The sequence below is a fragment of the Empidonax traillii genome, unplaced genomic scaffold, assembly GCF_003031625.1.
Source record: "Empidonax traillii isolate 1590-97213 ecotype Southwest subspecies unplaced genomic scaffold, ASM303162v1 scaffold519:size850040, whole genome shotgun sequence".
Classification (NCBI taxonomy): Eukaryota; Metazoa; Chordata; class Aves; order Passeriformes; family Tyrannidae; genus Empidonax; species Empidonax traillii.
The window spans coordinates 511225-526321 of NW_020955712.1; the positions used below are offsets into that span (position 1 = coordinate 511225).

At 43.2% G+C, this 15097-nt stretch overlaps 1 protein-coding gene across 4 annotated transcripts in view; it reads right to left on the bottom strand.

The window, feature by feature from the left end:
- Window positions 1–15097, bottom strand: part of DYM (dymeclin) — a 206929-nt gene that overhangs the window by 23627 nt on the left and 168205 nt on the right. For 3 of the 4 annotated variants that reach the window (XM_027896872.1, XM_027896874.1, XM_027896871.1), the window contains one exon: window positions 10329–10442. In XM_027896872.1, coding sequence (XP_027752673.1) covers window positions 10329–10442 — 114 coding nt within the window. Of the gene's footprint in view, window positions 1–6763; window positions 6852–10328; window positions 10443–15097 lie in introns of those variants that run through there. The other variant, XM_027896873.1, reaches the window with a different exon arrangement.

Genomic DNA, 15097 nt, shown 5'->3' on the forward strand with positions numbered 1-15097 from the left:
GTAAAACAGGCGTTTGGGACGGGGCTTGTGACGGGTCCACGTTGTTTATGTGTTTCGGAGCCAAGCGCTGGGAGTGACTCGGTATTCTGGAGTTTAGAATCTTCCCCCCCTCCGCCCTTCCAACAGGAAAAAGCCAAATACAGAACGATAAATCATTCATTATTGGATAGATTCTGGGGTTAGTGAGGCTTTGAAGGAGGGGTTTTCAGTTGGAGCTGCAGGGTGTGTTGCGTCGACAGCTGAACGTCACTCTCAAGTTTTAAAACTGCTCTTGGTTTTAAAATACAAATGGACTTTTTGCAAAGTTATGCCCATAAATGTGACTGATAGACTTACTGAACGTTAACAGTAAACAGCTCTAACTGCAAAATGCCTCAACCCAAGCTCAGCCCTGAGTTTCTGAGCTATTTAAACAACAGTTTTTTCAGACAGAGTTAATCTGGACGTATGTTCACTTTTATATTATTACAAATCAATTCACAACTCACAACACTTTTACAGGAAATTCGAGTAGCTTGACACAAACAGATCTGAACTTCCAAAAGTCTAAAATTTGAGCTCGTAAAAAAAAGAATAAAATATTGCCAGTCTGATGACCCCTGAAGGGAAGTTAAAACGAAGAAGAAGAAAAAAAAAAAGCTCAAATAATAACTTCAGGCCCTTCATTACCAAAATCCTGGGTAACTTTTCAAGTGGCTCGCAGGCTTATTATAGCAACAACGTCTGCAATTGATTAGCTCCCCCTGTGCAACCAGATGTCTTGGGGACAGGGAGAAAGTACTGCGGTTTTGAAGTTTCCTGGGATGCAGAACATCCTATCACTGAAAGACAAAACATCTGAAATGGAAGGTGAGTAAGCTAAAGAAATATTATGCTTGTTCTTGAAGTGTCTGAACCCAGTTGTACTGCATTTCCTAGTTCTTTGGAAAGCCCAGGATACATTCTTTCTTGCTCCCAAGGGAACTGCTACCCACCTGACTGAGTCTGCCCCTTACCATACCCCACTCCTACTCATGGCTCTGCTGGGATCTTTGATGCTTTCTGCTCAAGGCTGTGACAAAAGCCAATAACATAAAAAAAAAAAAGGACAGTTCTCTATACTCACTATCTACCCAGGTCTGCAAACACGGTACCTAGCCTTGGAGGAACATCAAAGCAGGACTTGAGACATAACGCCCCCACTTAGACCAAACAAACTCCCCATTCCCACTTCTCCTTCCATGACTTTACTCACGTTAATTATTGCACCCTTTAGCCCTCAGATGAGAAGAGCAAAGGGAATACCCAAAAGGGATACAAGAAGGATCTGGCCTTCTTTGGAGCATTTTGATATTCACAACTCCGATGGCTCTAAAGGATCCTTAATCCTTTTTGAGCTACTGCTCTGCCTCTACCAAATACTGACCTGACTTGACATACAACACCGTAAAACGAGCAAGAAACACTACAGCAGGAAAACAAATAGTCTTCTCTCTCCTCTCTTCAGGATGTGGCTTTAAACTGGGGGATAACGCTGCAGGGTATGGAGTTCCATGGACTGGCTGACATAATCAAAACGCAGCACTGCAACATTAGCATTTATATCACAGAATGACAAAATGGTTTGGGTTAGAACAGACCTTCACGTTCACTTTGCTCCAACTCCCCAGGCAGGGACACCTATCACTATCCCACGTTGCTCCAAGCCCCATCCCACCTGGCCTTGGGCGCTTCCAGGGATGGGGCAGCCACAGCTTCTCCAGGCAGCCTGTGCCAGGGCCTCCCCATCCTCACAGCCAATATCTAATTTAAACACACAACAAGCAGCCAAAACACATCAAAGGGATTTAGACAACAGTGTCCTATTTCAGTTATAACCTGTAAGATAAACTGCTCATCAAAAAGGATGGCGAGACGTGAACTATTCAACATGAGAGCTTGAAAGAGCTGAATGGTTTTGGTGCAGGTAACCAAGACCCGCTGCCAGCTCCTCTGAACTGACCATTCACTGGTTATCACGGCCCCATTACCACTTCAGCCCAGCTGGTCAACGCTCAGGAGTCCACAGGCTCAGCTTTCCCACTCTCTTCACACACAGCACAGGAAGAAACACAAGGACCCCACGCCACGAGACCCTGACCACGCTGCTGACCATCACAACAGCTCAGCTCTCTCAGCAACTGCGCAATCAGCGCGACGCCCACAAAACAGCAGCCAGGGAAATAAGGGAGAGGGCAGGGAAAAGTGAAGTGCAGTCCTTCTTTCATCCTAATTAATACCAGTCACTGAGAGCCAGGTACTCCCCACCACGGGACACACAAACTCTCGGGTCCTGCCTGGTGTCCCGCTCACATCATGCCTGGCGGCATCTCATAAGCATGAAGATGTAGCTTGACAAACTTAAAGAATGTTGGAACCAACAGCAAAACTCTCCAATGAAGGCAGGATTTTCCCCACGGAAATGAATGCTTCAGTGACTAGGAAGAAAACAAGGCTGAAGTTCTCAGTTTATTCTTAATCTGTGAAGAAAAGCTTTATACAGCGCTCTAAGTTGAAAGCATGATTACTATTTTCTGTTCAAAGGGATTTTTGGCTGCTTTACAGTAAGAAACTGATATTACACAAGAAACAGTTTAAAGATCAGAGATTCAAGAGTTTGCTAATGCATATTTTCCTATGTTGATGCTGCAATGATGTTTATATTACTCTTCAATAGGGAGGTGTCAGAAAAGCATTAATATGTTTTTAACTGTGTGCCAGGCAGACAAGCAAAATAAAATAGCTGGGGTTTTTTTCTCTCTTTTTCTTGTTCTAGTCAACAATGCCAAAAGTTACTGTTTATTTTTCTCCGCCCCTATGGAAGAATTTATAACCACTGAAGTAAACTCAAGTGAAAAAGCTGTTTTTAATCCCAAAATTGACTGACAGCTGCTGTGTAAAAGCAAACCTATCTTGTCTGGGTTCTCAGGAACGCTCACATTTGAAAAATTAGATTTCCTGGATTCATTTGAGGGGTGGGGATTTTTTTTTTCTTTCTTTTTTTTTTTTTTTTTTGGGGGGGGGGTGTCCCTTTTCCCCGTAACGCTAGGAAAAGGAAAAAAAAAAAAAAATAATTAAAAACTGTGATGCCGTACAATTTTCACATTTGTAAGACAAGCGGGGAAAGGTGGGGAGCACATCCCCTTTTCAAAGAGCCTTGAGAGTAACACGAAAATATGGTGTCGGTTACAGCGCGAGCGAACTCTCTTTGGGAGTGCCAAAGAGAGGCTGCGAACGCCACAGCGCGCACCACTGCTGCTGGACCTGGCAGCACTCAAACAGATAAAACACTCAGCTGTAACCCAGGCCTTGTGTGCCAAAGGGCTCCTCATACACCACACCAAAGAAACCCAAACCTTGACCCGCGTGTCAGTCAAAATCCGTGCAAACACTTACGGGAATAGGTAACCGTATGAAGAGTTCAGGTTGGTTTTTTTTTTTTTTTTTTTTTCACATGAAAGTATTAAAGCAAACCTTGAAAAATAAATAAATAAGTTTCATAAGTGACTCACCAACGCTACCAGCCTATGCCAACATTTCAAACATCTTGAGTCCAGCAATACGAAGCACCGTGGATTGTAAATTTCAAGGCAAACTACATTTCAAAGGACTGCAGCATAATTTATTTCTCCTTCCCTAAAGCCTCTAACTGATTTCTTCCATCTTACCTGAAGGATGCTTCTGAAAATGAAGTGTTGTTAGTATTCAATCCAACTCATCAGCTGTATTTGCATTACATGTAGCTACAAACAATCAGGTATACAAGTAAATTTTTTTATTGCCGCGCCACACATTTTAACTAGCTACTCAGGTCTACTTCCTACCAAAGACACATTTCTGTGGATTGTCATATTAATGTTCAAAAGTGAGGGAGGTAATTATTTCTGAACTGAAACCCCAAAGCTTTCGCTCCCTTCTGGGATAATGCAGCTATTTTTCTTTCTGTAAGTTTTTAAAACGCACAGTCAAGAGTTCCCATACAATGCATTATGTCAGCAAGTATCTAACTCCAAGCACTATAATAATCACAGTTTTTCCATAACATTTTTCAAGTACCTTAGATCTTGCCTACACACAAATTTGCACCATTTAATTAAATAGATTTAAATGATATAAACTCTTGCTTGGATGCACTTATTATAAAGTGGTGTCATTCAGTTTAGTTTCAGCTCATTCTCAACAATTTAAGTGGCCAGGCTTACATTAATAGAAAAGCACCTGAATGAGGGTTTGCCCCAGCTCAGACAGACAGACAGGTTTATAATCCCACTGTAAGATCAGGCAGAGTCAGCTGAGTGCAGACATGTCTTCGACTGCTCACGGTTTCACGATGATAAGTTGTTTTCTGACCACAAAGCCCATCAAAACTTTCAAGATCATTTCCTCCCCCCTCCTCCTTGGAATTTTGATTACCCAAAATAATATTTCTCAAGGGATGGGGAGCATGTTCTTCTCTACTCGAGATCTCTGAGAACAAATGCCTTCAAAAGAAACGTGAATTATTGTCCATCACTCACAGGTCAGCTCACGGAAGCAGGGAAGTCTGACATCTTAATTGAGGGCATAAACCGTCAGAAGGAAATACACGATCCATAAATATTCTCAGCATATGGTTGGTGTTCTGGAAAGGCCCAAAAAGCACTCTGTTTAAAAGTTTCTTACACTTCTCTCACTAATCTGATCTTCTTCAGGTTAAGGGTTAACAGCAGCCGAGGGTCAGCAAGAGGAAGTCTGTGTTATAGGCGCCTGCCTAGCGTCAGACCGAAGGATGTATTAGACACAATCAACTTCCACTATAATAAGATCTTTGACCTTTCAGCCAGAGGGGAAAAAAAAAAAAAAAAAAAAAAAAAAGAAAAAGATAAATATCAGGAAGAACTGTATGAATTTATTTTTTAAGGAAGTTTTTTTCTGTCTCTCTTGCTTAGTGCTGTGCCCTGGACATCTGTAAAGGAGTTGCTGGTTTCTGTAACTCCTCTGTCCCTACCTCTTTATGGTGTCACACAGGGTTAATTTTTGCACTGTTTCACCCAAACCCACTGCAGCAAGGAACTGTTACAGCAGTAAAACAAACACAAGAAAGCTGTATGCAGTTTTTAGAGCAATTACAGATCTGCCCCAAGGTTTAATTTAGATCATTAAAGACCACTGATCTGCACTGTGAATCCATCACCTGGCCATGGCCAAATAACAACCACTCAGGACTACAGACAGCAGGACTCCAGAGGAAAAAAAAATCATCAGGAGCAACCCTAATAGAAGGTGGGGCAATGGGATCAACAGGATGCATATATAGGAAACTTTAACAATTTCCTTTGCAATCTGTGATGCTGTGTGAGTGCTGACCATGTCTTATCCTTCTTCATGGTGTGATGGCACAACTGACTGCTGAACAGATGTTGGTCCTCCTCCCTGGGAGAAGCATCTGCAGAGGCAAAAAAACCATTCTAGAGACAGCTCAGTACCCACACCAAGAAATTTCTTAGGCTCCTTTCGTAGTGGGGACTTCACATGCACTTTCTTTTATGGCTACTTCTCTTTCCAGATTTTCCATGAGCACAAGTCTGAGGAGCAGTGGTTGAGGGAGCTGGGAGGGCTCAGCCTGGAGAAAAGTAGGTTCAGGGGGAAACTTCTCTCTCTCTCCAGTTCCCTAACAGGAGGGTGGAGCCAGGTGGAGGAGTCGGGCTCTGCTGCCAGGGAACAAAGGACAGGACAAGGAGAAACGGCCTCAAGTTGTGCCAGGGGAGGCTTAGATTGGATATTAGGGAAAATTTCTCCATGGAAAGGGCTGTCCTGCCCAGGGCAGTGGTGGAGTCCCCACCCCTGGAGGGGTTGAAAAGCCCTGTGGATGTGGCACTTGGGACCATGGTGGCCTTGGCAGCGCTGTGGGATGACTGGACTCGATGGTCTCGGAGGCATTTTCCAACCTAAATGATATTCTATGAAAATACCTAAGCTTGAAATCCCCTGTCTAATTCACTGCCTCCTCAGTCAACAACCATGTTATTTTTATGACATTTTCAGTGGTTGAACTTCTGGGGCACCATGGTGCTGCTTCCCCACAGTGATGTGCTCAGGACACAAAGGTGCTCTGGTTTCCAGGTCCCAGGCAGCATCTGCTATAACTCTGATGACAATTTACTCTTGCCCTGTGCTTTGGTGCCTCAGTGATTAGGAGCTTTCTCCAGCGAAAGAGATGGAAGCCGATGGAGTTGGAAGTACATCGTTAATAGAAGGGGAAACACATGAGAAGTGCTTTTAACACCTAAAGCGAAACTTGTTCTGTCAAGAGACTGAAGGCTTCTACCTCTGCTCCTTTTACATATTATGTGAAATTTTAATGCCCATCGAACTCAAATGCACTTTAATAAATATTGAATTTTGTACCATACCAAAAAGGTGCAAGATGATGGCATAATGGCACATCTGCATAGCACACGAAGAACATCTGACAGAGCACACACTGATGACAAAATACTCATTGACATGGGGAGAAAAGGCATAGGAGAAAAACACAAGCAGCTCAGAAAATGCTCATGAAAATCAAATCTCTACCTTAAGTGGCTTTGCTAATGGGAACTTTTCTTTTACAAAGCATTAAACGTGGCCTCCCAAGTGTGATCATTCCATGAACCCAAATGTCAGCTTCCAGTCACTAGCTGGCATTTGAAACAAGTTTTCCCACTTATTGCAAAAGAGTGATTATCTGCTGGCTAACTCCCCTTGAAACCCTGAGATAACTCGCAGGCTCCAGACACAGTCCCACTTCTCTCACGCTCCTAATCCAGAAAGTACAGATAGTTCACCAAAAGGGAAGAGAGGCAGCCTGAGAACTTAAAGAAAAAAAAAAAAAAGAAAAAAAAAAAGGAACGAACGAGGCCAATTTTCACCTATCACTGTGATCTCTAAATTGCCTTTAATAAGCTTCTGCAATATACCAGGGAGCCTGGATTGTGGGCTGCTCGTCTGCGAAGGAGACAGCTCTACCTCTACGCCGTGGCTTCTGCCTCCATCCCGGGCATATTAACTTCATTTATCTCCTCCCACAGACTGAGGGAGAAATAACCAGCTCTTGATTTCAGCACCTGCCCTTTATCTCTCTGTTCGTGCAGAAGTCTTCTAAAAGGCTAATTACTCAGTTTGGACTTTCCCTGCCTTCCACAGCGCACAGGCTAAAAGCATACGCTTAAAATAATGTTAATTATATTGTTTGTCTCCAGTCAGACTGCTCCAGGACTGGAAGGAAAATCTGAGTTAGATCTCCCATTTCCCAACAATTATTTGCTAAGAAAATGCAAGGTATCTTTCCTAACACAGACACACACACACATATATATTTATCCATGACCTACTCCTACCACACATGCTCACTTTGCTTCCCGTGCTGCTTCCCACAGTGAAAAGGGAGCAGGAGCACCAGGGTGTGCTACAAAACTGATAAGCTCCATTATGCAGATCAGGATCGTGGATCTAAGTGCTGTTATTTTTAGTTGACAGTTGATTCATGTTTGAACTATGGGCTAAGCAACAGACTCAGGACCGGAGTGCATGTAACGCCTCTTGAATGCTCACTTCCTCGACAAAGGCCAAGATAAGCAACTTGAAAACATTCACTTGAAAACATCCGTGCATACATTAGGTACTTTACATAAGAGAAAAACCCATCATTGTCTGAGCTGCAGGGAAACAACGGAGTCCTTTAGTCCTCCTCCTTTTTTCCAAATCACACCCATGTTTCAAATGCCTCCCCCGGAGTGCTTCAGCTGAAGATGGTTATTTCTAGGAGGCAGGAATAATATCTCTGCAGGGTCTCTTGTACTTCAGAGCGCTTCAGTATGCTGTGGCAAAAGGCAAGGATGGCTTAAAAATTAATTAGCAATTAACTGCGAAGCTGATCCATCAGTTCTCAGGGTTGAACTCCACAGCTTTGCACATTATAATTACATGTTGGTTGTGTCAACACGGATGCAACAGATTTGTAATTCCTCCAGACGCTGTCCAAGCTGGCTGGGCTCAAGTTGACCCCCATCCTATTTGCACCTCGAATCCTGGGGTCAGTTCTGGGCCCCTCACAAGAAGGACACTGAGATGCTGGAACACGTCCAGAGCACGCAACAGAGCTGGGGACGGGTCTGGAGCAGCAGGAGCGGCTGAGGGAGCTGGGAGGGCTCATCCTGGAGAGAAGGAGGCTCAGGGGGGACCTTCTCACTCTCTGTAATTCTCTGAAAGGTGCCATCAAAGCGAGTGTGGGCAGGGCTGCTCCCACCCATCCAGACTTGCCCAGAGAGTGTCATTAAAGACATGTGGATTAAAGCTTTCTCCTTTATTTAGCTGCTGAAAATTCCTCAGAGTTGCCAGAGTTATTGTGTAACTATATCTTCAGTCTGATCTTAATATGAGTTTGTCAAGCTTTAGAATAGCTTCCCCTGAAAACCTCAGAGACTGAAGTGGGACGGCGTGAGGAACTGCGAGACTCTCCTGCGAGAGAGGTACAAGGACAGGGGGCACCCAGACTCACAAGGTCATTTCTACAGGAGGGAAACACACACTGCTCATCATCACTGTCTGTGCAAAGGAAGGATGTCATTTGCATGTACAAATACATGGCCAAACTGCTGCTCAGCAGAATTATTATTAAAAAAAAAAAAAAGAAAAAGAAAAGACAAAACCCAGTCAGTGTAAGTAAGTGGGCAGTATGGAAGAATTACCTGCCTGGTTGGCTGTGTTCACTTGATAACTCTGTCCCCAAACTCAAGTCCTCCACAGGAAAGGGAATTTCTCCAAGCCACACAAAGCATCCTAAAAACTGGAGGTACTCGACTGCTTGGTGAGGACTTGCAGAGCTTGGTGTGTCACAAGCTGTTGGTTTGTTGCTTTAAGTGGCAATATATAATTTTGAATACTGTATATCATTAACGCAGAAAATTTAAACTTGATGGGATTTCACTCCAGAAACAGCATTTCTGTAAATTGCGGCCTGACACGTGAGCCGATGTGGCACACTAAGGAACTGATGAAACCTTATTTTTTTTCATAAGCAGTGAATTTATTGGGTGATGGCTCTACGTCAAGAAGGAATCACTGCAGCCTCAGCGTAAGGGCTTTCAACAATCTGCACATAAGAATAAGCTGTCACAGACAAAGCCAAAGTTCCAGTGTTCCTCTGCATTCACAGCATCCCTGAGTAGCAAGGACACAGCCTGAAGGGCTGGGTTTGGATCCAACAACTCCTCTGGTGTTACTCAGGCTATTCCTGTACTGCGGCTCAGGGCCTCGGACTATAGACCAACCTCTCCCAAAGTAATTCAGTCTGAGTGACTAAATACGTGCCTTCTCAGGGACACGGGGAACTGTAGGAAAGACATTAGTACATGGAGCCAGCTAGACAATTCCCACTGGGTGTTTCAAAATTACCAGGGTATAAATAAATTACCAGCCGTCGCCAATGGCCGTGCGGACTCAGTGTGCCTTATTAGATGATATTTTCCTAAAGTTACCACGAAAGAAATGGGTCTTGAGAAGACACTCTCACTCTCTTATCGCAGAGCAGGAACAAAATAGTTCTGCCGAGGGCAGGCCATGTTTAAAATACACTTGGCATAACAGAGAAGCAAAATTCATTGTGTTTAAAAAACACACATAACTCCCATTTACTTACTTACCTACTTACACAGATTTCCTTATTGCAGTATTCAAACACCACACAGCCATTACTGGATTTTAGCCTCACAAAACCTGTCAAGTTGGTAAATCCCTCAAGAGATCTGAGAGATTCTCAGAAGAGAATGGAGAGGACTGCTCAGGATTACACAGAAAGCTCATCATCATGTTGACCAGACTTTACAGGTCCTGAACTGATTTTCACTAGGTTGGGTGATTCTTAACTAAAGCCCCAAAAATTTATTTTTATAGCATTTGATACAGACCCAGAAGGAGGTGCAAAACACTAGAGAAAGAAGAATAAATTAACTGAAAAAAAAAATTTATCAAAATTTGGTTACAACATAACCAAACAACAGATGGAGAGGTGAGGCTGCTTCTCCAAGATGCGGCGAAGAACACCTTAGCTTCAGCAAATTTTAATTCCTCCACATGCTTCAATTTAATAGCTAATCATGAAAACTCACCCAAACATTTAGCAGAAATTAGGAATTTAAATTCAAACATACACATATGGCCATTGACAGCGTAATCACTTATCAGTCACTATTGAAAGGAGAAACGATGCTTTGACGTTATGGATACAAAGGACAAATATGAGTAATTGATTGGAACAGTACACTTTAATTGATGAGGTCTTGAGCACTTACTCTTAGCCTGTCTTTGGGCAAAGCAACAGCTCCCTGCTTGATGATTTCCAGAACTCGCTCCACCGACAGCTCAGCTCCAGCTTGCTCTAATCGGGAGCTGAAAAAGCTGATCACCTGGAATGAAACATCAGAGAGCACATAAATAAATAGAAATGAAGAGATCTTTGTATCAATTTACACACGAAGCTGTCATCTTCTTTCTCAGCATCGCTGTATCTGTGCTTCTTACTTGTTACTGCTTGTGTCACAGCCAGGGAGACTTTGTTAATGTCAAGTTAGCACAATTCTCGGCATCCTCCCGCAGTCATTTTTAACAGACAGATGATTTTACAATTTAACACACACAGCTGAATTAATAAATTTACATTTTCAAGTACTGTGCACTGACATATGCCTATACTTCTTATCTGTCAGTTCTGCACATCAGGATTTTTTAGGTCTTCCAGTCTTTTTATAATTTGAGCTAGAAATTTTACTCTGACTGTCGAGCATTAAAGTAAAATCATTACAGTTTCAATGACTCCTGGACAAAAGGCCTTATGACAACTATTAAATATCTCAGTATGAGAGCCTACATGATTTCCTGGGGGTTTTTTTGTAGCACTCAAAGCCACAGCAAGTGAATGGGAAAAAAAAAAGTCCACAAAGTTCCCCTTCTCTTCAGATTAATGACCCAAATTGCCCCAGGTACCTTCCCCATTACGGATTCCAGGCCCAAGGACCTGCACGTTCCCTCTCAATGTTCACATCCCCCAGTCACCTCCCTGGTGAGGCCAAGCTGATTTTCCCCATATTTCCCTCCCCACCCCCTTTTCTGTGACCCAGCTGGTCCTTGTTAGCTAGAACTCAAACTCAGTAAGGTCAGGCTTTAACTTTTATCCCTCTCCAAGCTCAGTAGGTCACACCAGAAGCAGACATCCCACCGGCAGTTCTCCATGTGGGACATCAGAAAACCTCCATTTCTATAGCTCCTTTCATCCAAAAAGAACACACTTTGCAAACCCCATCCCTTATCCCAGAGGAACTCCGCAGTCACACAGGGGATCCAGAACTCAAAACAACACAAAAAGGGTCCAGGGAAGAATTTCAACACCTACTTAGAGTCCTCTGGAAGTATCACAAGAGCCACTTGGTAGAACCTGTCTACACTTGAGCACCTGGGTACCCCTGGGCTGGAGGCAAGCACAGCTTTCCCTCATGGTAATGCTGCCGGTAGTTCCCCAAAATCCCATCCACTTCAGACACACTCTCCACGGAGAAATACTCATGTCCACTTGTAACTGAATCACAGCCCCAGTCCATCGAGTAATCTTTGTTAATTCTCCCAAGTAGAAGGGGGAAAAAGTGTATTACACTACAAAATCTCTGCTGAGCTCTCTTTGTTCTGTAGTGAGACACAGCTGGAGCCAGAAACCATTACCCTAATTATGCCTCCCAGCTCAGCTGCTGTTCATAAAACAAAGACAGTTGATGGCTCGATTACTGTGAGATTCAAATTTGTTGTTCCTTTTTGTGACACCACCACCCCTCCACCCCCCCCCCCCCCCCCCCCCCCCCCCCCCCCCCCCCCCCCCCCCCCCCCCCCCCCCCCCCCGAAAGCCCAGCCCTTGTTTTGAGCTGGGAGACTTGCTGGGATCTCTAGAAACTTGCACCGAGTTAGATAGAAGCAGAATAGTTGCTTTTTGGGGGGTTTTGGTGGGCTTTTTTCCTGTTCTGTTTCAAACAACAGAAGTATGGAAATCAGTCAAGAGAAAATTCAGGTTTAACCTTCTGTGCTGTCCCTACGATTATCTCCATAGCTGAAGAGAAAGGGAGAATTTCACTGCCGCTGGCAGATGCTGCAGGTAAGTTTTTACATTCTTACAGATAAGGACCTGTCGGATCTCTGTGATCTCTGTTCCTTGGGAAAAAAAAAAAAAAAAAAAACAACCAAAAAAAAAAAAACAGGAGTAGGAAGACATGCTGAGTTCATAAGCAAAGGGGCTGGAGGGAGGGACCAGAAATAACATAGGAAAACGGCAAGAAAGAGCTTGTGCAAAGAGCGTGAGGACCTCGGAGCGAGGCTGACATGGTTTTGGCAAAGAGTCTGGGACAAATTGCTGGTGGAGGATGCACAGCTCGGAGAGGAACGAGCAAGTTGCCCGCAAACTTCGAAAGAAAAAAACATCTTCCTGCATTTCAACACTCCTCTATTGTCAGTAATCACTGGTGAAACCCATCCTCGCCCAGGGCAGGCTCCTGCAGGGAATCCATCCCACTGGCGCTGCCTTGTTAGCTCAAGTTCTGCTAAACCACAACAAAAGCAAAATTCGGTGTTTAGCTTTTAATCAAAAGGATAAAATACTATCATGATGCAAACACGTAAAAAACCTGAATGAGGCTCACAGATATTACCTGAATTCTGACGTTTCCTATTTTGGAAAGTCAAACCCTTCAATCTTAGCCTGTTTTTAAAAGACTTATGTTTTTGTGGTAAAGGTACTAATCTCAGCCGGGTAATATTTCACAAAGAACAAAAGCAAGACAGGCTTCCAGTATTTTCAGGCTACGTCAGCATTTCACAGCACTTTGAATGGCTATTTTTGATACACGGTTGATGACTGAAATTAAAAATACCAACTTTAACAATACTACTTACCTGTAGGTGTTATTTGTCTTACTACTTCAAACAGTAAAGAACTGGAGTTACTCTCTTTTGGACCTTGAGAGCACAATACTCCAAGAGGGTACCCAACGAGTACCCCAAATCAAATAAGACAAAAGAAAAATAAAAAAGAAGAAGATGAGTCTTATGCAGAGAAGATCCTAAAAGAGGTATTTGCTTATTACCACTGTATCAGGAATAAAACCAAAAAGCATCCAGCATTACATCCCTACTGCCCAAGCTCCCTCTGTAGCAGACAGTCTAAGACTTTACCTACTAATCTGGCCAAATGTAAAAATATAAAAGCTTAAAATTTAAGAAAGAGTAGCCTTTTCCTTTGAAAGAGCTTTAATTATCTCCCATCATTAAGTAACAGCTGCATTTAAAATAATAATGAAAATTAACAGATTTCAACTCTTTATCCAATTAAAAAGAAAATGAACCAGAAAAAACAAACTGGGTGAATAATAGTAAATGAGTTTCAGGTTTTAGTACCTGTTTTAAAGACCAATGCTGAGCATATGACTGTAATGCATAAAAAAACACCCCCAGATCTTAGGGCAAATAAACAAGGCTGAGAGATGGTGTCATTTTGATATTCTGAAAATTAATTTTCCCATTATTTGGGCAACTGGGCTAAACAAATAGAAAACAACTGCAAAGACTGCTCTAAGAAGAGGAACAAGAAGAAATTCCACAAGTTGCTGTGAATTACTTGTATCCAAGTCCCGCTGAGTGCTGAAAGGCCTCTCCATGCAAGGAACGTAACCTGTTCTGAAGAGCTCTCCCTCCAGTCTGGCTTCCATATTAAGAAAGATTAAAAGGCATGTCTAATCCTGGATTAGACAGCCCCTCATCAGGAATATCTGATGACTGTCCAGATAAAACAACGCACTGAAAGTGACTGGCACAGTGCAGAGTCTAATCCTGGCTGTGCAAGGTACCCAGACCTGTGGTGTGATGGGCAGGAGGGCCTGGTCACCACTGGCTCAGGAATTTCCAGGCTTTGTATTAAAATGCCATTCATATTTAGAAACAAAAACTGTTTTCTATAGTGATTTCCAAAATTGGTTCTAATCACAGGCTCATGGAATGGTTTGGGTTGGAAGGGACCTCGAAGACCTTCCACTTCCAAGACACCTTCCACTAGCCCAGGTTGTTCCAAGCCACATCCAACTTGGCCTTGGACACTTCCAGGGATCCAGGGGCTGCCACAGCTTCTCTGGACAACCTGTGCCAGCGCCTCACCACCCTCACAGGAAAGAATTCCTTCCTAGAGGTCAATTTTCCCCAAGAAACTCATCTTTAGTCCCTTTGTTTTCTAAAAAATAAACTTACAAGGTATTGTTGGAGATTAAAAGCACTACAAGAAAAAGATCAGAAGGATTTTGAGGCATTTTTCATTCAAAAGCAATATTTTATGTTTTGGAGATTTTTTTATTTTTTTTTTTTTTAAATTATGAGGGAACAACCACAGTGTCTATTAATTTCACCCAACTATTGCTTTCAATCGGGCTGCAAGGCTGAAGAAAAGAAGTATTTCTCTTTACTACAGCATGCACCAAGCAGCAGAGGCATCAGGGGCAAGATGTTTTCCCCACCTGGACTCTGTCAGTGGATGCTGAAGTGCCAGGGGGCCCGTGGCAGCCCAGGCAGTGGCACTGCCTAACTAACACCACAGCTACTCTCTTTCTCCTCCAGCTAAAAATAACAGCACGAAGCGCTGCTGCCTCCTCTGCCTGCAACTGTAAAGGTCAGCTCTGAAAGAGGGAAGAAAAAAAAATCATTCGGCACAAAAATGAAAACATTTTGAACCTGTTTTTTGTCAATTTTTATAATTTTTCCCCCCCTTCAATTGAAAGGGATTGAAAGAGAAAAACACACATTTTGACACTGGGTATTTTTATTTCCAGCCATGCTCACCACTTCAAGAGTGATATGAGGTACTGATGGCAGTACTGAAAGGAGAAGAAAAGAAGAAAACAAACCTCTTGTCGTAAAGCACCACAGGATTAGCACTTCAGCTAAGTAGAAAAACATAAATCACAGCTGCATTCAGTAGCCAACAGTCACACCTGGAGCAAAAGGGAGGCAAAGCCAACCCTCCCTGACCTAAGAAGGGATG